Source organism: Odocoileus virginianus, chromosome 32 (genome assembly GCF_023699985.2).
Source record: "Odocoileus virginianus isolate 20LAN1187 ecotype Illinois chromosome 32, Ovbor_1.2, whole genome shotgun sequence".
In the NCBI taxonomy this organism is placed as follows: domain Eukaryota; kingdom Metazoa; phylum Chordata; class Mammalia; order Artiodactyla; family Cervidae; genus Odocoileus; species Odocoileus virginianus.
In genome coordinates this window covers 39,667,096-39,692,607 of record NC_069705.1, presented here as the reverse complement: position 1 = coordinate 39,692,607, position 25,512 = coordinate 39,667,096, and the positions used below count along the sequence as shown (strand labels likewise).

Below are 25,512 nucleotides of genomic sequence, written 5' to 3'. Positions count from 1 at the left end.
GAAGCCACAAGATCACTTTGAGAGGAAGAGATGGGCACATTGATCAAATCTAATGCTGCTAAAAATATTAGTGAATTTACTGACACTATCATAAATAAGGTTTATAGTTTCCTATCTACAGATGTTCACCGTATGTATCAAAGCAGTGATTTTTCCAGACATATTTTACATAAATAACATCCACAGCATCATTTTACGCAGTCACTAATGCAATCCCATTCAAATAAATTGGAATAAACTTGCATACAAATGCTGGTAATAAGTAAGGAAATTCAACCGGAATGCAAAACAGCCCTGTGGTTTGTGTCTGGCTCAGAATATTTATCATCAGCTGGAAATCTGGCCATTCAAATACATGCACGCATTTACATCCCAACAAACTGTTTATCTCAATTCAAAGGATCACTTATTAAAGCTTATCCATGTATTTGCTTATTTGCAACTGCTTATTAAACGAGATGAATATCAACATTAAGCATTTTTAGTGCTTGAAAATATGTCCTAAGCTAAACTTCACTCTCATTGGAAATTCTGATTTTGCTTTTACAAGGTTTACCTGCATAATCAAACGCCAAAGTGGATTTGTGAATCTGACCTTTGTCATCCCATTTATCAGACTATTAACTCAGTCTCACATCCATTTTTTAAAAGGTTAACATCTCCTTTGAGTTACCTTCTTCCAATTAAAATGAATAATACACAAATGTAGGCACTGAAGGGGCTGCTCTCTGCTGCTCTCTTTCTAACAGCCTCTGAGACTAGAAACAGAAAGAGCTTATGACCATAATCTATTTGGAAATTATGACTTCTACATTTTTGGGTCCTTATCTGAGTATTTTCTACCACTCAGAAGAAAAACTAGCAATATTACAAACGGGTATTTTGTACTATTTTTCTTTTCAACACAAACAGCCTGAAAGCAAAGCCAATGTTTTATCTAATTATTCCAGATCCTAACTTCTTCATTTCCCTATAAATTTGTCTTTCACAATATAATTATGTTATACAATATAATATAATAAGATACAGCCTCAATAACAATATATTGTTATAGTATTGTGATATAATTATGTAACAAAATATTAATATTTATGTAATAACAATATAGTTCATAGAGATTGGTTGTTAACACCCAACTACATGGAACTTCTAAACATAACTTTAGAACAAAATTTCACTGTGTAATAAGGGCAGGGATCCATTTCCTCTTTAAGAAAATCACTCAGTGTCACAGGGAAAGCCAGATGCAGAGACAGGGGAGCTTACTTTTGTACTCCAGATGGAAGCCAGCAGCGGCCACGCTGATGTCCGACTGGAAGTGCAGGTAGAGCTGGTTGGATGTGCTATTAAGCAGTGCTGGCACCGTGGTACCTGTGGGAAGGGATGCAGGCTGGGCTTTAATATCAGGGATGTGCTCACTTCTCTCATTATAAAATCATAAGAATATCACACTAAGTGCTGTAAGTCCGAGAAGGATATATATGATATCACTTATATGTGCAATCTAAAACATAATATAAATGAATCTAATTACAAAACAGAAACTGACTCACAGATACAGAGAATAGATTTAAGTTTCCCAAAGTGGAAAGGGAGGCAGGGAGGGATAAATCAGGAGTTTGAGATTAGCAGATACACATTCACATACAAAACAAACAGACAACAATGATATACTGATATACTGTACAGCACAGGGAACTATATGCAGCGACTTATAATAACCTATGATAGAAAATAACCTGGAAATATACACATATTTAACAGAATCACTTTGCTGTACACTGAAGCAAGTGCCATACTGTAAGTCAGTTATATTTCCACAAAAAAGAAGACACTAATGATACTTGTTTCGGTTTACAGATCCCCTTAGCTTGTCTGATCGTCACATATTTAACCGAAGTATTGGCTTTGATCATTACGGTTTGAGCTACTCTCTTTTTCCAGGCATGGTGAGAAGTTCCTTTTCTTTTTTTTACTTTGGGGTGGTTTTATTCCTTGCCTCCTGTACAATATTATGGACTCTGTCCATTGCTCCTCAGGCACTCTGTTTACAAGATCCAATCCCTTGAATCTGTTCATCATCTCCACTGCATAACATAGAGGATTTGCTTTAAGCTATACCTGACTGGCCGAGTGGTTTTCACCACTTTCTTTAGTTTAAGTCTGAATTTAGATATGAGGAGCAGATGGTCTGAGCCACAGTCAGCTCCAGGTCCTGTTTTTGCTGACAGGTTCTCCATTTTCAGCTACAAAGAATGTAATCAATCTGATTTCAGTATTGACCATTTGGTGATGTCCATGTGTAAAGCTGTCTCCTGTGTTGTTGAAAAAGGGTGTTTGCTATGACCAGTGCATTCTTTTGGCAGAATTCCGTTAGCCTTTGCCCTGCTTCATTTTGTACCCTAAGGTCAAAAATGCCTATTACTCCAGGTATCTCTTGACTTCCTACTTTTGCATTCTAATCCCCTATGATGAATAGAAAATCATTTTCTCATATTAGTTTTAGGAGGTTTTCTAGGTCTTCATAAAAACTGATCAATTTCAGCTTCTTTGGCATCAGTGGTTGGGACATAGACTTGGATTATTGTGATGTTGAATGGTTTGCCTTGGAGATGAACCAAGATCATTCTGTCATTTTTAAAACTGCACTCAAGTATAGCATTTTGCACTCTTTTGTTGATTATGAGGACTATTCATTTCTTCTACGGGGTTCTTGCCCACACTAGTAGATATAATAGTCATCCGAATTAAATTCACCCATTTTCATCCATTTTGGTTCACTGATTCCTAAGATGCCCATGTTCACTCTTGCCATCTCCTGCTTGACCATGTCCAACTTACCTTGATTCATGGACCTAACAGTCCAGGTTCCTATGCAATACTGTTGTTTACAGCATCAGATTTTGCTTTCATCACCAGACGTATCCACAACTGAGCATTGTTTCTGCTTTGACCTGGCTGCTTCATTCTTTCTGGAGCTGCTAGTAGATGTTCTCTGCTCTTCCCCCCTTCACCTTCTGACCTGGAGGCTCATCTTTCGGTGTCATATCTTTTTGCCTTTTTATACAGTTCATGTGGTTCTCACAGCTAACATACTGGAGTGGTTTGCCATTCCCTCCTCCAGAGGCCTGTAATATTGTACAGGAGGCAGTGGATAAAACCATCCACCAAAAAAGAAATGCAAGAAGGCAAAGTGGTTGTCTGAGGAGGCTTTACAAACAGCAGAGAAAAGGAGATAAGTGAACGCAAGGGAGAAAGGGGAAGGTATACCCAACTAAATCCAGAGAATAACAAGGAGAGACAAGAAGGCCATCTTCAATGAACAATGCCAAAAAAAAAAAAAAAAAGGAAAACAACAGAAAGGGTAAGATTAGAGATCTCTTCTAGAAAGTTGGAAATATCAAAGGAACATTTCATCCAAAGATGGGCACAATAAAGGACAGAAATAGTAAAGACCTAATAGAAGCAGAAGAGATCGAGAAGAGGTGGAAAGAATGCACAGAAGAACTGTACAACGAAGACCTTAATGACCCAGATAACCACGATAGTGTTGTCTCTCACTCAGAGCCAGACATTCCGGAGTGTGAAGTGTGGGCCTTAGGAAGCACTCTTGCCAATAAAGGTAGTGAAGGTGATGGAGTCTCAGCCAAGTTATTTAAAATCCTAAAAGATGAATCTACAAAAGTGCTCCACTCAGTATGTCAGGAAATTTGGAGGACCCAGCAGTGGCCACAGGACTGGAAAAGGTCATTCCTCATCCCAATTCCCAACAAGGGCAGTACTAAAGAATGTTCAAACCACCAGACAAATGCACTCACCTCCCATGCTAGTAAGATTATGCTAAAAATCCTCCAAGCTAGGCTTCAGCATTATGTGAACCAAGAACTTCCACATGTTCCAGATGGGTTTAGAAAAGGTAGAAGAACCAGAGATCAAAATGCCAACATTTGCTATATCACAGAGAAAGCAAGGGAATTCCAAAAAAATCTACCTTTGTTTCATTGACTATGCTAAAGCCTTTGTGTGGATCATAACAAACTTTGGAAAACTCTTGGAGAGATGGAAATACCAGGCCATTTTATCTGTCTCCTGAGAAACCTGCATGCAGGTCAAAAAGCAACAGAACTGGACATGGACCAATAGATTGGTTCAAAACTGGGTAAGGAGTGCATCAAGGTTGTGTATTGTCACCCAGCTTATTTAACTTAAATATAGAGTACATCATGTGAAATGCTGGACTAGATGAAGCACAAGCTGAAATCAAAATTGCAGAGAGAAACATAAAAACCCTCAGATAATGGATAATACCACTCTAAAGGCAGAAATCGAAGAGGAACTAAACAACCTCTTGATGCGGGTGAAAAAGGAAAGTGAAAAAGCTGGCTTAAAACTCAATATTAAACAAACAAACAAACAAAAAACCACCTAAGATCATGGTATCTAGTCCCATCACTTTATAGCAAATAAAAGGGGAAAAGGTGCAATCAATGACAAATTTCCTTTTCTTCGACTCTAAAATCACTGCAGATGGTGACTACAGCCATGAAATTAGAAGATGACTCCTTCTTGGCAGGAAGCTATGACAAACCTAAACAAGTGTTTTAAACAGCAAAGACAGCACTGTCAACAAAGTTCCATATAGTCAAGGCTATGGTCTTTCCAGTAGTCATGTACAAATGTGAAAGCTGGATATAAAGAAGGAAAAGTGCTGAAGAATTGATGCTTTTGAACTGTGGTGTTGAAGACTCTTGAGAGTCCCGTGGACTGCAAGGAGATCAAACCAGTCAATCCTAAAGGAAACCAACCCTGAATATTCATGGAAGGACTGATGCTGAAGCTGAAGCTGCAATACTTTGGCCACCTGATGTGAAGAGCCGATTCACTGGGAAAAACCCTGATGCTGGACAAGATTGAAGGCAGGAGGGGAAGGGATCAAGAGAAGATGAGATGGTTGGATGGCATCACTGACTCAGCAGACATGAGTTTGAACGAAGTCCAGGAGATGGTAAAGGACAGGGAAGACTGCCATGCTGCACTCCATGGGGTCACAAACAGACACGACTGAGTAACTGAACAACAAGAAGAAGCTCCACATTTCGTCTGCCCTCCTCAGACAGATGCGGCATGTCTTCACTGTATCAGTGAAGACACACACATTCTTACGCTTTACCATGCATCTGATTATTCACATTGCTTTTTTTAAAATCAATGTAACCATTTGCTTTTTTTTCCTGACTTGTCATGAACAAAGAAGGGTAAAGCCTCAACATGCAAGTCATATGGAAGTTGGGGTAACAGATTGTAGATCTGATGTGACATGTTATTCAGAAGAGGTTGCTTTTGACCATATATCCTCTTCTTTATCCCTGTGTGATTCATACTGAATAATGTTCCCTCTGAAATCTGCAAGTGATTTCAATGAAACATACATGGAAAGGAAAATGCAGGTTTATTTTACATAATGCTTCCTTTAATGAAAATGTTCTAGCCTGCATTGTAGCAACAGACAAGTAGGGAAATTTAGAGATGCTCAGGACGAGGGTGAACACAGGGCCATGGAGCTGCCAGGTCCTGAGGAAAAGGAGATGTACTCCAGCCAGATGTTTAGACTGCATTACCAGGATGCATTATAATATGGGGAAGCAATTAGCTGGCCCAAGTCCCTTGTTACCCAAGGGGTGCATGCTTGATATTCTACTGTATCCAAGTCATTTTCTGAATAAATACACATTTCCTATGTGTGAAGGAGCCATCCCTCAGGTAAAACTCCTCCTCGTGGTGCAGGCAAATTCATGGATGATGATGATGCTAATGTATAAATATTATACATTATAGACATGCATAGTATAAATACTATTTTGAATAATAAAACAAGGAAATAAGCTGGTAATTATCCAAGACAGATGAACAATGTTGCAAGGGCAAGATCCTCAGTTACCCTTCACTCTCTACTCAAACAATTCTACGACCTTCCAACAGGTGTAAGCAAACCAACAACTCCAGGTAAGGACTGAATCCTAAAAATAGATTAAAGATGTCTCATTAACCTTGGATTAGCATGTAGTCTTTCAGAAACTCTTCGGGTTTATAAGAGTTCACTCTCAGTTTGACAATGTGTTGGGACTAGTCATGTGTATACTGGCTGGGTCTTGGGCTAATCAGGAAGCAGAGTGTTACTTGACTGCTTTGGGAGAACAGGGATAAACAGAAGGCAAAAGAAGACACCAGGTACACTCCCTAATGATTGTGTGTGTGCACGCTTTGGAAGACAGATTTCCCACTTGAGATCTGGGGCCAGTGCCTCAAACCGATTTCCCTGAATATCCAGGTAGGATTGTCAGTGGAAGGGGAGATCTTTTCAGACCTGAACTGTGAGTATACCATTCACTTTAAGACACTGTATGTGTTTGCTGAATGATAAACAGAAAATGTCTGCAGATTGAACCCCTTTGTTACTCAAACTTGGTTTGATGGATGAAGACAGATCGATAGATAGACAGACAGACAGACTTTTAAGAAACTGAGTCATGGAGAGGGAAAACAAAAGCCTATCCCTATGGTCAGCAGAAACATTTAAAGAGATCATTCTTTGAAACTAATTAATAGTTAACAGTGCAGATGGGGGAATCCTGCAAGGTGGGGTGACCTTGCCTGTTTCAGAAAGTCTCCTGTCTGAGGATCACCTTTTCCCCTTGTGGGTTGTACCAGAAGCAGCATGCTGTCTGCTCAGCAGCACGCAGGGTGCACCCATGCATGTGGGGATGGACTTGTGAGGAGGAAAGGGGGCCTGAAGGTCAGGGCACTGCCTGCACCTGCTTGCTGGGCCAGCTAGACCCACCCCCACATCAAGACAAGAAGGAAACACCCAACAGAAACTCCAGTTTAATCCACTTTTGTTCAAATCATGTGATGCTTGCTGTTCTCTCATTCGTGTTTGATTTCTGTATATTTTGGGTGATGCCTACAGAAAGTACAAAGTTAATGTAATGTCATTATGATGATCTAACTAATCCAAAAAGTAAGTTCTGGTTACAGTGTTTGTATAACTTTCTTCCTGGTTTTACCTATGATTTCAGATAATCAGTGTATTTAATTGCCTCCAGCCCCTAGCCAAGTCATTTCCACACATACATTCTCAACATACACCTCTGACTTTTTGTCTTTCCTGACCATGTTGCAGCAGAATCAGAAAACTCACTTCAACTGCTGACTGAGCCATAACACAGTCCTGTTACTGAAAACATCTGAAGATGTTCCAATTCTGTGAAATCAAAATAACAGTCCATCCCTTATATGTGAGTCTTATATGCAATGTGTGTAGAAAGGGCCTAGTGGATCATCACAGCCCCTTTAAACATTATTATTAATTGCAGCAAGTATATTTATGAATGACGGTCCTGTCTGTACTTCTAAATGTAATCATTTGTTTTCCTAAAAAGATGCTGGGTCTTGATGCCCCAGGCACATATGCGATGTGCGCCTGCCTTGGCCACTGCCTGCCCCTGCAGCGGCGTCCGCTAGGGACTCTGCTCAGAACGGACTGGCAGAAGAAGCGTATTCCCCTGGTTCAAAAAGCAGCTGAGGGGTTTTTGAAAAAACTGTTGGCACAGGCGGAATACTTTTGATGGCACTGCTTCACTGACCTAGATAGAACTGCACGTGCGGGAAGCTGAGCGACTGTGCTCCGGGCCCTGCAGACGCTGCTCCAGCCACTGGTATTTACTCTCCCTTAATCCTGCTTGTCAGCAACAGATTGGTATGACTTTTGCTATAACATGTCCATTTATAATTTATCACCTGTCTACTTCCAAAAATGATTTCAAATAGCTTACAATATAAGTCCTACATACACATGGCTATCCAGACAGAAAATCAAAAACCTGAATTTATTCAAGAAGTCAGTCGATTGTTTTTCTGGAAATGTGTACCTCTACCAACTACTCATTCTTCCTTGCTTTTAGTCAACAACTCACTTTTAAAATGGGTTCAAATTCTCCTTTTTAAGCATTTTGAAATTATCACAGGAACAAAAATGTGTAAACATGTATTATGTTTTAACATATATTCAGAATTGATGGCTGATGTGTCATTTCTTCCATATAAACTTTATAAAATACTCTTTTTGAAATATTTTAAGTAGCTTTTAACTTAAAATTGCAAATATGGTACAAAAATCTCCCATATACCCACTATCTTGCCATATATTACAGAATAATGATATCTATCTCTGTCCACATACAGATATGTGTGTGAAGTGGTCTCTAGCCACAATACAGATATGCGTGAAGTTATTTTATTCTAAACCCTTTGGCTTCCTTTGTAAGTTCACTTGGTAAAGAATACACCTGAAATGCAGGAGACCACCTGTAGTGCAGGATTCTGGGTTTGCTCCTGGGTCTGGAAAACCTCCTGGAAAAGGGAATGACAACCCAACCCCAAGGACGGAGGAGCCTGGCAGGCTACAGTCCATGGAGTCGCTAAGAGTCAGACACAACTGGGCGACTAAACCCTTTGTGAGCAAGTTGCAGACACTGTGACACGTTTCTTATAAAAATTCACTGTGCATTTCTTAAAACAGAGCGGGTATATATTAAAAAAAACAAAACAAAAACTAACATAGAGGCTGCAGGACCATATATCCTACAGAAATCACTGGAATTTCGACAATCTGCCAATAACAGCTTTTCCATCAGAAGGATTCCATCTATGATTGTGTCCCTTTGTTTTGTGAGGCATTTTTTTTTTTGTCTGTAAGACTTTCTTAGTCTTTCTTTCCCTTTCATGAACTCAATACTTTTGAAAGATACAAGTCACTTTCTGTGTAGAATATATTTCAAAATCAATTTTTATTTTAGAAAATTAGAATTTAAATCTTTTTTTAAATTATAGTATATAAAACAATAAAAACTGCTCATGTGTATTATTTTTCTTTAATATTTTATAACTTAATCAAATGCACACTACAAAGGACTTTTTTGTAATTGTTTATGTAGGAGATTCTCATGCTTTTAGTATTATACATTAATATATATTAATAAATATGTATTATTATATATTAATATATTATTTATATATTTAAGCTGAGAGTACACTCAGACATAAGTTCAGAAAATGAGATTACAAAAGATTGGGAGTAGTTAAAAAACAAAACATACAGGGCTGGTGTGCAGTAACAAATTATGTGTTTCCCCTGCCGTAAGGCTTAGTGCAGGCAAACATGAAAATGAATTCTCCAAAAAAAGATGAAGACATTTTGAAAAAAAAAAAATGCTTTTTTAAAGCAACATAACTTCCAAAGAGAATGTCTGATGTTCTTCATGACTAGATTCAGGTGGTGATACATTTTTGGCAAAAATATCAAAATATGATGCTGTATTCTCCCATTGTTGTTCAGTCATTAAATCACGTTCTACTCTCTGTGACCCCATGGACTACAGCATGCCAGGTTCCCTTGTCCTTCACTGTCTCCTGGAGTTTGCTCAAACTCATGTCCATTGAGTTACTCATCTTCTGGTGTCATATGTTTTTGCCTTTTCACACTAGGATTCTCTAGTTCATAGTATTCTCCAGGCAAGAATATTGGAGCGGGCTCCTCCAGTGGACCACATTTTGCCAGAAACCTTCACTATGACTGGTTCATCACGGGTGGCCCAGCACAGCATGGCTCATAGCTTCTTTGAGTTATGCGAGCCCCTTCGCCACAGGCTGTGATTAACAAACAGGGTATTCTCCCAAGGTTACTGTGTTTGCCCGCTCTCAGAGGTATGAGGGAGTTGACTCAGAGGCTTCCAGAATCTACTTCAGGGCATTTCCTCCCAAACTCAACTTTAGTGACATCATGCTGGGTGTTTGAAATCAGCCCTGGTGGAGAAGGGCTTACTGCTTCCCAGGTTGTGTTAGCAATAAAGAACCAGCCTCTAATGCAGGAGATGTAAGAGATGTAGGTTTGATCCCTGAGTTTGGAAGATTCCCTGGATGAGGACATGGCAACCCACTCTAGTATTCTTGCCTAGGAAATGCCATGGACAGACTGAAGAGACTTAGTATCCATGCACGGGAGAATTTACACCATGGCAACTGCGATTCTAAGTCACATCACGCCTTTCTGTTCCTCTGCTTGCTTATTTCGAGAGCAGGCTTACCAGTATACCAGTGCATACCTTGTGCTGTTACGGTAAATCTTGACATGGCTGTCTTAGGAAGGTGGTGTCTGCCAGGCTTCTCACTGTGAATGACTTCTTGCCTCCTTTGCAGCGAGTGCATGAGGACAAGGTGAGGAGGTGCACGGAGACTGTGGCTGTCTGTCCTCATCAACCTCACATGCTACCTTCAGCCTCCACTGACCTCCCCACATGGACGTGTGTGTCCTAACGGCCACTAGTGGCAGCTGTGATTCCATCTCCTTCCCATTTGTTAGTTTAGATTTATTGTAGTTTGGGAAGGCTTTCTCTCTTATTCCTTACACTCATGCATGTGTCTATGTATATCAGCGTGGATCCACATATTTCTATTTTGTACAAAATGGCTCATCATGCATGTTTTCTCTCCCAGAGCTTCAGAGTCAGTGGTTCTCCAAGAAGTACTAGTGCCTTTAAGGGAGAATGGGACTTCAAGTGATTTCAGAAACACATAATTGGGTACTAGGTGGGTAACTCCTTGCTGAGGGGTTATTGTTTTACACCTCACAGGATACAGAGGTGGGAAATATGTACACACACACACACACACTCACGTACTTCTATGTCTATAGCTATACAGTTGTACATAGGGCTTCCCAAGTGGCTCGGGGGTAAAGAATTTGCCTGCGAATGCAGGAGAGGTGGTTTCAATCCCTGGATTGGGAAGATCCCCTGGAGAAGGAAATGGCCACCCAGTCCAGAATTCTTGCTTGGGAAATTCCATGGACAGAGGAGCCTGGCATGCTACAGTCCATGGGGTTGCAAAGACTTAGACATGACGTAGTGACTGGACAGGGATGCATAGCTATATGTATGAAGACCATGAGTTCACACCAGGGTGTCTAGCTCAAATCCATCACAAGCAGCTCCTCGCCAGCTCTCGCGTCCCTGTATATCCAGCTCCTCACCCAGTCACAAGAAACCCGGTCCCCATCCTCCGTATCTATGTCTGTTCTCAGGGTCCACATCTGTTCCCAGCTTTCCATCTGCATCCCCGGCTGCCTTGCTCCCCGGCCTCAGCGCTTGGTCCCCAACTGCATCAAACGCTTCTAACGAGGGCAAGAGAAAAGGAAGTCACCCACCCCAAAGTTCGTTGTCCAAACCACCCCCACACAAAACTGACTTCAGTGAAGACACCCCGTTACATCCACAGGGTAATAACCCACGTTCTCCCCAGCGCAGAGCCCACCAGTGATCATCCATCAGCCTCCTGCTTGCGGGGGACAGTGCTTTTCCCTTCACTCTGGGGTCTGGTACTCTCCTTCCAAGCCTCCCAACTCTAGAGAAACTTGTTAGCACAGAGAAGAGTCTCCCATGGAAAGGTCGGCACTGAGTGCTCCCCTGCAGTCCGTCATGGTGTGATGTCTCGGGTTCACAGACACTCGGGGACGGGATCACCTCACCTGAAAAGCTCCCCAGCCTTGGCGCACTTGCGTCACCACCATCGTAAATCTCCAGAGAGTCCCAGTTCTGCTCCGTGGCAAAGCTGATCACTTGAATCTACCAAACAAGTCAATATTTGTCCTTCACTTAATAAAATCAGACTGAAAACAGAATGGAAATGTATACGTAGTGTATATGTAAAATAGATAGCCAATGGGAATTTGCAGTATGACTCAGGGAACTCAAATCGGGGTTTTGTAACTATCTAGAAGGGTGGGGTGGGTGGAAGGTGGGAGGGAGGTTTAAGAGGAAGGGGACGTACGTATACCAATAGTGGGTTCATGTTGATCTGTGCCAGAAGCCAGCACAATATTGTAAAGCAATTATCCTCCGATTAAAAATAAATTAATAAAATTAGACTAGTCCATAAAAAAAATAAAAAAAAAAATTAAAAAAAATTAAAAAAAAAAATTAGACTAGTCCAACGGGGTTTTCAAGACATCAAAAATATACATGTTAGAGAAAGGCAAAACCAAAGAAATTAGCCATGGAAATGACATCCACAAAATTGCCACAAATGGCACTTTTGATAGATTTTATTCTAAAAGTCTATCACTTTAATTTCAAATGTAGACACACGATTAGAGACACTTGGTAGGAATGGTAAGAAAAGAGAAACAGGTTACGGTTTGTATATTTAGGATAACCAATACAAAAAGAGGGAGAGAAAGAAGGGAGAAGCCCGTGGGCAGAGCTCTGTTTCTTAGGAGCCTCTGGGCTTTGCGAACATACCTGGATTCCTGACCCCTCCGTAACGATGATCTTCCATATGCAGTTTAAGTTGTTGCCATAGGGTTCAGGGTAGCCGGGGGATAAAATGGTACCTCTCCGCTGAGTGAAATTGCCACTGCAAGGGACTGAAAGCCAAACCCACAATTAGGATAAATAAAGTACAGTGAAGAACACCGATTCTGGACTCACTGCCCCTTCACTGTGTGATCAGCTATTAAGATGTCTTACATGGACTATGATGCTTTAAAAGGCATTTGTAGCCAAGGGCAGACTTAGTCTGTTTTCTTTTAAATGATCAATACCATAGATTATCATCTGCTATGCTGCTAAGTCTTAGACACTGTACCCAACAACAGCATCTCTGAAGTAAATTCTGTTTAGAGTAATTGCTCTACTACAAGTTAAGAAGCTCTGTGGAGTTTTCTCTTCTATATGCAGACAGGCAGCTCCAACTGATACTAATGGGATCTGTGAGCAAATACAGAGAGAAGAGACGCTTAAAAGGCACAAATGAATTCAAGTGCTAATCATGATTGCCCTGGAGGTCCTTACGCAAAATGAAGCAAATAAACTATCACCAACAATGTCTTTGTTATTTGGGATGCATTAACCTACTATTTTTCAGATCTTCATCAGCACCAATTTATTAAAAGGGCATTACACAAGTCATGGAACAAATCAACATTATAATGACTTTTCCCTCAAATGAAATTATGTTGTATACCCATGGCTTGTGATGGCATACTTAATAAGTATCGAAAACGAAAACATGCTTCATACTTGTTAATCTGATGCCTTGATTCATGAAACACAGTAATTTTTAGGATTTGGGTGCTACTCAATTATTTCTGCTAAAATAATTTGCCCTTTAAACAGGTCTGGAGCAAGAGTCTGCTTAAGTGGACTAAAGAGAGCTCGTTAGTGCCTCTGTGACCTGGGACTGTGGACCCCATGCTGGTGGTCACACCGCGGGGACACACACTTACCCACACAGCTGGGGACCGTGTCGTTCCACTGGGCCAGGGCGCTGGGTACAGACTGGCAGCGGATGGCTGCGGAGCCCTGGAGCAGGTAGCCCGGGTTACACTCGAAGCGGACGACGGACCCCGCCGAGAACTCGGAACCGATTCTCCTCCCGTACCTGGGCTCGGGGACAGAGCTGCACTGGGTGTCACTGGTCCTCGGGACAGCTAGAAGCAAGACACACAGCACAACCATCTGTGTCTGCAGCACAAAGCCACGGCATCTCCTTGGAAACAGATCTAAGATGAGTCCAGAGGGAGTTTCTGCTGATGCGGAAATTAATAAATGTCTTTTGCAGTCTCTATGAGGAATGGCTCAGGGAGCACTTACTCATCTACATGCCTCCTCAAATCAACCCTGAGGACCACCTCAGATTCCCATCACAGACGGGGAAAACATGGCACATGGAGAATTAGCGCTTTATGAGGACAGAGTGATATTCAGGCATTGAACTTAACTAAGTACTCAGATTACTGTGCTGGTGATAATGAGATGACTAAGAACATGCATTTATCCTCAAGGACCTCAGACTCTAGTGAGAAGAGCTGCTATATAAAGGATTACTTATAATGTGGCCTGGTGATTAAAAAGCAAAATTAAAAACAGAACTACCACATGACCAAGCAATTCTACTTCTGAGTGTTTATCTGAAGGAAATGAAATCCCTCCCCTGGAGAGACATCTGCACCGCCATTACGTAAGGGTATTATTCGCAATAGCCAACTTATGGAAACAACCTCATGTCCACCAATGAATAAATAATGTCGTATATACACAAGATAGAATATTATTCAGCTCTCTAAAAAGGAAGGAAATTGTGCTACTTGCAACAACATGGATGGACCCATAGGACATTAGGGAAGTGGAATAAGTCTGTTGCAGAAGGACAAATACTGCATGGTCCCATGGATAGGAAGCAATTAAGAGACAAGCTTAGAGGAGCAGAGAGCAGATGGTGGTTGCCAGGAGGTGGTGGGGAGGGGTAGGGGGAAGGTAGAGCTACCATTCAACGGCAGTCATTCAAGACTCCCAAGTTCTACAGATCAGATCAGCTGACAAAGCTGTGCAAACAGTTAATGATGCTGTGTTGCGTGAGTGCTAAGTTGTGTCTGACTCTTTGCTACCCCATGGACTGCAGCCCACCAGGTTCCTCTGTCCATGGGATTCTCCAGGCAAGAATCCTGGAATGGGTTTCCATGCCCTCCTCTATGGGATTGTCCCAACCCAGGGGTCAAACCCGCATCTCTCACATCTCCTGCATTGACAGGCAGGTTCTTTACCCCTGTGGCACCTGGGAAGCCCCAAGGACACTGAATCATGCACTGTGAACTTACAAAACGCTAACTGCTCATCTTAAACAATGATTCAAAGGATAACATGAGAGGGTAAATCTCATGTTACCATAATAAAATTAAGAAAAAAAAAAAGAACATAAGTAACATACATACAGCTACAGGATTCATCCTGTTAGGAAAGACGTGGGAGGAAGAAGAGGGCAGTGGGAGTGGCTAAGGGCAGAGCCAACCTTCTCCTTCCCAGGGTCTTCCCACTGGACCAGCAGTTCTCCAAGGTAGGAGGCAGGGAGCGGGTAGCCATTTGGGGTTGGAGGGGGCACTGACCCTTCCCCAGTGTCTAATATTACCACTGTGTGTTTGTAAATGAAAAGAACAGATTACACAGCAAAGAGCAAAGCTTGGCAGTACACTCCAGCTGGCGGGACGTCACTTGCTGAAGGAGTGGGAAATACGAGGAGCGGCCCTGACTCTGACCCCTGGCCGCTGGCTCCCTGAGAGCTGGTTCCCGCTGCAGGACCACACCCCATCTTGGAGGCCACTGTATGTTTGTGATCACAGGCACTGCTGGGAGCACTGTGCCAGCCACACAGACCCCAAATCCCCTCCCCAGACTCACAGGGCTGCCACCTCTACTGATCCCAGTCAGCCCTGCTCCGTCCCTCCCACATCCACGTACAGATGAAGATGCGCCCTGACAGTGCTGAGCCCACGGCAGCACCTTCAGGCCCATCACACAGGCCGGCCTCCTGCAGCCACCCCCAGCTCTCTGCCTGTCCCCACATTCTCCACAGCGTGCGGATCTCATGGTCTTTGACCCTGGGCATGGCAGGTGAGCCTCCATCCAGTGAGGTATTCACTCAGGCTATAGATCAGAATGCACTGATAGCAGGGAGTGATCACTATAAGTGATTTTCCTGTTTACAAAAGGAGGCACGAGATAAAGTTCAAAAAGCACTTCGAGGGCAAAGGGGCTGGTCACCCCAAACCGACGCTGAGATCCACCAGGTATGCACTTGGGAGTTTGCATATTGACTTCTGTCCCTGCATTGAAAGTCAGTTCATGTTTATCATCTCCGAGATCCCCATCTTCCTGTCTTTGAGTACCTTCTGTGAAAGTGCAGCCCTCTGAGGGGGACATTTTACTTACAAATAATCCTTCTGTCTTTATGGTCCTTTCCCTAATACTCTGGCATCTTGGGTTGAATTGAACCCAAGCAATAACTGACACCATTTGGGTAAATTGCTGGAAGCACTTCTATGAGAATGGAAGTCAGAAGACTGTTTTGAATAAACTAAGCTTCAATTCAGTGTTGAAATATTTTTGATCAGAAGGCAAAAGTTAATAAAATTGTATAATGTCTAATAACTATGAGAAAATTAATGATATTACAGAATATTTTTCTGTAACTGAAAACAACACAGAATATAATATTCTGTTGTAAACATATTGCCCACAGCTTACATTTGTCATATTTTAGTGTCTGATTATTGTGTTACAGTTGAACAGCAGCATGAGAGGGATAAACAAATAAATACAATGATAATCTTGACTATCCTTTTTATAAACATGGAGAAATCTCTAATCTTTCCTCACCTGGAGATTTCAGGCCATACCACAGAGAAATGCCATGCCAGTAGCAATTATTCTAGTGGTCATGTGTGGATGTGACAGCTGGACCATAAAGAAGGCTGACTGCCAAAGAATTGATGCTTTCAAATTGTGATCCTGGAGAAGACTCTTGAGAGCCCCTTGGACAGCAGGGAGATCAAACCAGTCCATCCTAAAGGAAATCAATCCTGAAGATTCATTGCAAGGACTGATGTTGAAGTTGAAGTTCCAATACTTTACCTACCTGATGCCAAGAGCTGATTCATTGAAAAAGACCCTGATGCTGGGAAAGATTGAAGGTGGGAGGAGAAGGGGACAACAGAGGATGAGATGGTTGGACGGCATCACCGACCCAATGGACATGAGTTTGAACAAAGGCCGTGAAAAAGTGAAGAATAGGGAAGCCTGGCATGCTGCAGTCCATGGGGTCACAAAGAGTCTGACATGACTTGGCAACTGAACAACAACAACGACAACAACAAGCAATTATTCTCCATCTTTCAGTAAATGCTGTGAAGCAAACTGAGATCAGCCCAGGGCCGAGTGGAAGGGGATGAGGTTTGCCTGGATCAGAGGGTGGTAAACACGGAACTGGCTTCTCAGGCCATGGACTGCGCTGTGCAGAGACTGGGTGCTACCCTCTGGGACTTTCATGATCTGAAAACAGGCAATATTCTGACTATGGGGAAGACAGGACCAGGGAGTGGAAATGCTTTCTCTAAGTCTGGGAGGAAGAATTTAGACTAAGGTTTTCTTTGCTTGACGTCCTTCCTAGGCAAGCAAATACATGTTTCAGTTGATTTTCCCCAGGTCTCATCTTTTCTAAGATGGCATAAATTATAAGGCTTAGTTAGTTTTCCAGTTCTAAGAAATTCACATGTTGTATCAAGAGCTTATAAAATGCATACTTTTTACAAAGAAGATTGAGCATAAAGTGTTGTGCATAATTCACTGATGTATGTTTGAATTCACAGACTAGTCCTGGCTTGTCAGGATAGATTTTTCAACTATGAGAACAGAGTGATTTTGAGAAATAGAATATGTTCATCTGTCATTCAATGAAAAAGGAAAGACTGCTTTACTTGGACAAGTTATTCTTGTCTGCCTTCAGGTTTATTTTATTGCTGTCATTGTTTTCTTTTTTTTTTCTCCTTCTACCCTAAAATAGGTACAGTAAGACAGCTGTCTGCTCATGTCTATAGCTTAGAGAATTTGTGGTGGTGAAAGATTCCACCAACCTCTTACCTGCCTCACTTTACAAATGTGTCCTTCTACCTGCAAGGAGCATGGGAAGCAAACAAACAAATAAAACCCAGCAATAGTCAAAACTGTGATTTTTCCAGTAGTTATGTACAGATGTGAGAGCTGGACCTTAAAGAAGGCTAAGCGCTGAAGAATTGATGCTTTGGAACTGTGGTGCTGGGGAAGACTCTTGAGAGTCCCTTGGGCAGCAGGGAGATCAAACCAATCAATCCTAAAGGAAATCAACCCTGGATATTCATTGGAAGGACTGATGCTGAAACTGAAGCTCCAAAACTTCGGCCACCTGATGCCAAGAGCCGACTCATTGGAAAAGACTCTGATGCTTGGAAAGACTGAAGGCAGAAGGAGAAGGGGACAACAGAGGATGAGATGGTGGGATGGTTCAGTGAACTCAATGAACATGAACTTGAGCAAACTCAAGAAGATGGTGAGGGATGGGGAACCTGGTGTGCTGCAGTCCATGAGGTCTCAAAGAGCTGGACACAACTTAGTGACTGAACAACAACAACAAAGACATAAAGTTACAATACTCTGTAAAAAATACAAATAATAAAGAGGCCTCTATACTTCCCGTTTCTTCACAAGATCAGGAGGACATCAGCATCCTCACCAGCACTGTCTCTGTGTTATTCACCAGGACCACACAGAGGGGCAGGGAGCATGCCTGGGTCACACACAGGTTTTCTGCGCCTGACGCCTGCACCCATTCTTCATGGCACCCTGAACAGCTCTTTACAACTGGGCTGTCTGTGAACAGGGGCTGGACCGCGTACAGTCTCAGAAGTCAGGAAGTCCTGCACAATTTTAAGCATTAATGGCTTATGGAGGAATGAAGCTCTAAGTAGCACATGAAAGCAATATTCAGAAAGTTTTTACACAGTAGAGTTGTAATAATTTCTAGGTTTCCACTTAACTACTATCTTTCAACATGCAATGTTCAATTTTACTTTCAAGAGGGATTGAAAACTTTGCCTTGTGCTTCTGAGTGATTGATAAATTGCATTCAAGATCCTAATTCTTTAGCTCCAAAGGATTGGGCTTTGATAAAAAGACATCAACTTTTGCATAAACTCACTGCAGTAAGAAAACAAGAAAAGGAGACACATTGGAACCTTAGAAGAAATACTGAGCATGTTATAGTCATCATATATCCTTAAGTACAAGAAAAATACATTGCTTCTATAGAAGGATTTGCTTTCTTTCTGCTTTTCTGAATTTCATATATTTTAATGATCCCTGGGTCAGGAAGACCCCCTGGAGAAGGAAATGGCAACCCACTCCAGTATTCTTGGCTGGGAAATCCCACGGACAGAGGAGCCTGGTGGGCTACAGTACAGAGGCTCACAAAGAGTTGGGCACAACTGAGCCACTGAACACATCCAATTGCAAACTAATGACAATGTTGTTTTAAAACAAGAAATGTCATTTTAAAAACCATGGCTTCTAAAGAAAATATTTGCAAACAGGATAGATGTAGGATCGTGTGCCTCAGGTATTTTATCTGATAATCTGATCAATTTTCTAATCTTTATAAAAAATTACAGGAAGTCCCTAATCAAGGTAGACAATGCTAGGCACTTGAAGCTTTCCAGGACAAAAAAATGTACTTAAACTAAGTAGCCCAGTTTCCTTAGATGTCATTCCAACTTAGTTTGGTTTGTGAATTTGCTTCTGCAAAGTAATATAGCATTGATTTAAAGAAAATTAGGATTAGGTGAGAAATGAGTTGCTTAAATTCGACCCTCTACTATAAAGGCAATATTTACTGGTTTAGTTATTTAAATTTTAACAAAAGTTCAATTTGAACAATGCAATTAATTTTAATGTAATAGCATAGTCACACAAGTAAGTGCTTCTTAAACTGGATTAGGGTACTTCTCCTGACCTGTCAAACATGCTCACTCCTTCTGTGACTTTTAAATCATCTTATTATTGAATACTGAAGGGGTTTTATCGTGAAATATTTTGAGGCCATGCATTTCTCAGTGTGTGATTATCATAAATGCTTTATGAATGACATGACAGATTGTTATTCTCTATAACTTGATGAAAACCATGATGTTGTTGAGGATGCTTTCTGGAAAAGTCCTTATTAAAGGAAAGAAATTTTTGCCAGGAAGTTATTCTCCTCTTTTGCTGAAGAAAATGTTCAAGAGCTGCCTGCAATAGCTCCAGCCTCCAGGAACACTGAGACCTCGAAACACTAAGTATTCCTCTCACTTTTGAACAGGAAGTTAGCGTATCTCTGAAAATGACAACCTCTTTCCGATCTCAGGGGACAGTTATCACAAGTTAGATCCAGAGACTTTCCCTGTGCCTCTGAAAGTGGACAAACTTTTCAGTCCATGGGGTGTACTCTCAAATTCACATAATGGATATGCAAACTAAAGGTGAACTAGAAACAGGAAAGAAATCTTCATAGTTCAGAACCTTTGTGCAATTTCAAGCATTTTGAATAAGCTCCAAGTTCAAAAATAAATGTAAAGATGTGACTGTGCCTAAAGTTAGAACTTAAGCAAAATAAAATAGGTACCTCCAGTGATAGAAACATGGGTGGTACCTTGGGTTTAGTTTGGTTTTGTTACATTTCTTTTTCAGTTAATTTTTACAGCAAGGTTTGGAATTGTACAATGTGTTTTAAGTGTCTTTCATTAAGATGGTTACTAAAATCTATTATGAAATATTTTACTTAATTAGGTGAAATAATATTGACACATTTGAAATTATTTTGCAAATAGTGGAGTGCTAAACTAAGGTAATCGCATAAATATTTGTTTCCTTATCCTGTCAAATAAATGAAGCACAACTGTATCTTTGTCTTAGAAATATCATATTTAATTGTCAAAAGAAAAACTTCAGTATTTTTATTAAGCAATGTTATTATAATTATGCAGATACCCTCAAACTCTCAATTATTAAATGAAGTACAAGTCATGCTTTTGGTGCTGAAAACAGTGGTACGTGTGGGGTGGGAGGAGGGCAAAGAGGGCGGAGACGCACCTTGATACACGAAGTGGAAACCCCGCGCTGGAGCCCCGCTCTTTGCGCTAAATCGTAGCAGAATTTGGTTGGATGTGGCCAAAGGCAGTGTCTCACCTGGAGGGAAAATCAGAGATCATCTATAGGATAGAAAATAACAGGGTATTTATTTTCTGATATTTTTATTTTCTTCTGAGATAAGTATTAAATTTTCTGTGGTCTCAGTAAAAAAATAAATAAATAAATAAAGTCAGGTGGCTTTATATGTGGGATAAAAATGCATTTGAAATTTTACATTGAAAATAAGATTTTACTAAGCAAGCAAGCAAATTCAAAGATGATTAAATTTCTCCTCCACAAAAGAAAATAAAAATAGACAAGCTTAATATTAATTCTCCTGGCTGTGTGACTAGAATGAAAGACAGAGCTCACGGAAGGTTTACCTGAGTGAGACCCCGAGAGGGAGCTGAGCAGTCTGGCCTGAGGGTGCGTCCCATCAAACAGCTCTGCCAGGTCATTCAGCGCGGTCTGGAAATAGGCGAACTGCCCAAACACCACTGAAAATGAAGGGGTGGGTTGGCACAAAGCGCTTTTTTAAAAATAAAGAAATGAACAAGGTCCCATCACTTCATGGCAAATAGATGGGAAAAAGTGGAAGCAGTGACAGACTTTATTTTCCTGGGCTCCAAAATCACTGCGGGCAGTGACTGCAGCCATGAAATTCAAAGATGTTTGCTCCTTGGAAGGAGAGCTATGACAGACCTAGACAGCGTATTAAAAAGCAGAAATACCGCTTTGCTGACAAAGGTCCGTATACTGAAAGCTATGTTTTCCCAGTGGTCATTCAGATGTGACAGCCATAGAGAAGGCTGAGAGCCAAAGAACTGACGCCGTCAAACCGTGGTGTGAGGAAGACCTGAGGGTCCCTGGATAGCAGACACAGCAACCAGTCCGTCCTAAAGGAAATCAACCCTGAATAGTCACTGGAAGGACTGATGCTGAAGCTGAAGCTCCAACACTTTGGCCACCTGACGCCAAGGGCCAACTCATTGGAAAAGACGCTGATGCTGGGAAAGACTCAGGACAGGAGGAGAAGGGGACGACAGAGGATGAGATGGTTGGACGGCATCACTGACTCAATGGACATGAATCTGAGCAAACCCTGGGGGACAGTGAAGGACTGGGGAGCCTGGTGTGCTGCAGTCCATGGGGTCACAAAGAGTTGGGCATGACTCAGTGACTCAACAACAACAACAACACAGAGGATTTTAGAGTCATCGGTCATCCTAAAGAGTGGAAATCTAGGACTTAAGTTTTACTATTCATTTTTTTTTCATTTATTTTTATTAGTTGGAGGCTAATTACTTTACAACATTGCAGTGGTTTTTGTCATACATTGAAATGAATTAGCCATGGAGTTACATGTATTCCCCATCCCGGTCCCCCCTCCCACCTCCCTCTCCACCCGATCCCTCTGGGTCTTCCCAGTGCACCAGGCCCGAGCACTTGTCTCATGCACCCAACCTGGGCTGGTGATCTGTTTCACCCTAGATAATATACATGTTTCAATGCTGTTCTCTTGAAACATCCCACCCTCGCCTTCTCCCACTGAGTCCACAAGTCTGTTCTATACATTTGAGTCTCTTTTTCTGTTTTGCATATAGGGCTATCGTTACCATCTTTCTAAATTCCATATATATGTGTTAGTATACTGTAATGGTCTTTATCTTTCTGGCTTACTTCACTCTGGATGAAACTGGAGCCCATTATACTATTCATTTTTTATAACAAAATAAATATTTTGAAGCCAGTCTTTCAGTTTTTAAATTAAATTGCTATTTTCCATTTTCCACTGACTGATAGAGTCAGTGGACCTTCTTGGGAGTCTGGTCCCTCTGCCCTGGTTTCTGTGATCACATCTATCACCCTCTAAGTATCAGACACCTGATTTTCTTAACAGAGCAAGATGAGACAAGGGAAGCCTTGCCTGGAAACTCAGTCACCCTTGAGAACTGCCTGAAAGAAGGTGCTTAAGATACTGAGTACATTGCTTTGCACTGTTCATGAAGGCCTGTGATCTAAACTACCAGAGGCTGAAGTAAGTCCTTGGAGGAGGTTTTTATTAGATTTTTAGAAGCCTGTGATTAATATAAAAGAAGTTCATAGAAATCATCTGTCTCCCATATGCAAGTTTCTTAAGCAGCAATTAACTTTCTCATCACATAAATATGTTTTTAAAATATTTGCCCTCAAACAGAATGGAATCTTAGAATTTTTGTCAGTTTTATTTCTATGAGTGGGTGGCTGCTATTTTGAATGCAAAGAAAAAAAATAGAGTATGTTGGGTTTTAACTTTCACTGTTGAGAGAAAGGAACTATTCCATAAAATTATAAAAGCTCTTCTCTTCCAACTCTGGGAAAGAATCCAACACAGAAGTATCTTCCTGGTCTAGCGTGAGAGGGGAGATGTTGAGGAAGCCGCCAGGAGCCAGTCAGTGGGGGGCCATCTAGACACGAAGCCATCCCAGAAAATTGGCTCAGGCTGGAAGCCAAGTTCAGCAAGGAAACTTGGGGTGTCAGGTTTGGAGGGGTCAGATAGGGAACTGCCTGCTTTTACATCTGCAGTCACTCAAAGGTGGGTTCACTGACCCAGTGATTTCCAGAGTAATCAATAACCAAATATACACGCCAGTATCTCACAGACTGATCAGGTTCCCCTGGCCCACATGTGAGGCATTGATCTTCATTATACACAAACAACCAAATGAGAAAATGCTTCCTAACAAAAACAAGAACAACGCCAAAATTATTCTGCTAATTCTGGACTGGAATCCGAGAAGGAAGTTTAAGCATTTTCCATCACACTGATAAAAGACCTGCATCAGATCTTTTATGAGACACCTTTGGAAAACCTGTCACACGTCATCTTCTTTTATACTATTTCATTAAGTCAAGAGCTGATGTATTTGTTTATAAAATGATGGGAATCTTAACACAGAAAGAGATACGACAGTTAATTGAAAATAAAATCTTACCGAATTCCTTTGGCACCGTTATTGAATAGAGGCAGGTCTGACCGGCGGTATAGTTGTGAGGGTAATTGGGTGACAATACCACCCCCTCTGACCCCGTGTACTGGCCTCCGCAGGGGGCTGAAAGAGACCAACCGAGAATTATGTGCTGTGCGTAACCACGCGGCAGGTGACAGGGACCTGAAAATGTCAGCATTGTGCAGTCAACATGAATATTCAAAGTCCTAACAAAGTATCATAGTCACAAATGGATTTCACATCTCCATCAAAAGTGAAATAAGAAGAAAAGCAAAGACTGAGCAGTGAGAAAAAAAGTAACTCAACTTAAGAGGAGGACCTAATATTATTTTTAAGAATGTTCTCAGACATGCTAAAATAATAATGGAAACAGTTCTCATGAGAGTAGGAACAGGTCGAATAAAGACAAATTCTTAAGTTACTTCAAAAGTCTCACTAGAATTTTCCAGTTGATCTCAAACACCATATTAACTTAAGTGATACAAAGATTATTTCCATTTTCTATTGTCTAATTACTATGAGACTAAAAGAAAAATAATCATTTTTAGTCTTTGCTATCTTTTCATCATAGATTCAGCTCAAGAGTGACAGGTACAGTTACTAATGTTTCTGGGGTCTCTTCCTGTAAGTCCCACTGAAAGCTGAAGGAACCCAAAAGTAGAAAGTTAAGGCAGGTACACTGATGAGGTGCTACATGCACAACTCAGTGAGAGACAGACTGTGTGTTTATTTTCCCTCTGATCATCTTATTTACTCTCAGCATTGTACTTGCTGAGAAAAGAGAAAAACACTGTAGCCTGGATATTCAAAATACTATTGCTAAGCATCTTAAAGTAGACATCCAATTACATTCCAGTTTTGAAAAACCCAGTTTTGGGATTAAATCGCAAATCCTTCAATTTTTCCTATTTTTACTTAAAAAGAGGTCCATGTCTGCTCATCTGTTTAGAATACTATGTATCCACTGATGTGACACTGATTGCACTCTCTGTGGCCTGACTACACGCTTGCTCATCTGTTTAGAATACTACGTATCCACTGATGTGACACTGATTGCACTCTCTGTGGCCTGACTACACGCTTCCTTATCCTGGGTACACCTTCTGTGATCTGGATTCATTCATAGTTATTTTCAGTCTGAGGGAAAGTTTGTATTTCTACAGCTTATTTCTTCTCGGTGTGACAGTTTTCAAGCATTAAGAAGGATAGAAATCAGAGATAACATGCTTAATCTTTTGATGAGCACACTGTTAAGTCCTAATGGATGGCCAGGATGAATAAAGCTCCTCAGATGTTGATGCTGGCATCAAAGCACCTCACTGATGACTGCGCAGATTTCCTAGGGCCTGCTCTATGCACCTGGAAACAGAAGTCATGCTCTAGAAAGTCAGTGGAGACAGCTTAGACACCTGATAACTTTACACTAGTAGAGATTTCACTTAACTAAGCTAAGAGCAGCCTTCATGCTAATGTATTAACTCAGAGCAATTTTATCACCCTAAAACAATTGCCATGACTTTTTTTTTAAACAATCTTAAATAGAAAAAAAGTTTTTACTTTTAGATGGAGGAAATTCTCTACGCTAAACTTCAAAGCTCAAGGTTTTCAGTGAAACGTGGGAAGACTCCTACCAGTTGAGATGGATCACTTAATTTTTAAAAAATCAGCCATACAAATTCAACCATGTTATTTCCAAAATACATATATATATATATATATATGTATATGTATACATTTATATTTATACATATACCTAATAAATCTTCTTAAACACTCAAAGTTCAAATTTTTAAAGATAAGTACAAATGAAGAACAGAAATTTATTTTCTTTTAGACATACAAAATTCAAGCAGATCCTTTTGCAAATATCCATTTTCAAGTTAAACTATTTTGAATTTTAAACAAGAAGCATAAATGAAAAGTGGAAATAATCTTCTCTG

The 25,512-nt window shown here is 41.0% G+C and overlaps 1 protein-coding gene across 1 annotated transcript in view; it reads right to left on the bottom strand.

The window, feature by feature from the left end:
* Window positions 1–25,512, bottom strand: part of CSMD1 (CUB and Sushi multiple domains 1) — a 1,985,846-nt gene that overhangs the window by 209,165 nt on the left and 1,751,169 nt on the right. Inside the window, exons 31-37 of the mRNA XM_070460176.1 lie at window positions 23,558–23,674; window positions 20,966–21,079; window positions 20,544–20,639; window positions 13,340–13,543; window positions 12,354–12,478; window positions 11,582–11,678; window positions 1,267–1,371 (exon numbers count right to left, since the gene is read on the bottom strand). Coding sequence (XP_070316277.1) covers window positions 1,267–1,371; window positions 11,582–11,678; window positions 12,354–12,478; window positions 13,340–13,543; window positions 20,544–20,639; window positions 20,966–21,079; window positions 23,558–23,674 — 858 coding nt within the window. The remainder of the gene's footprint in view (window positions 1–1,266; window positions 1,372–11,581; window positions 11,679–12,353; window positions 12,479–13,339; window positions 13,544–20,543; window positions 20,640–20,965; window positions 21,080–23,557; window positions 23,675–25,512) is intronic.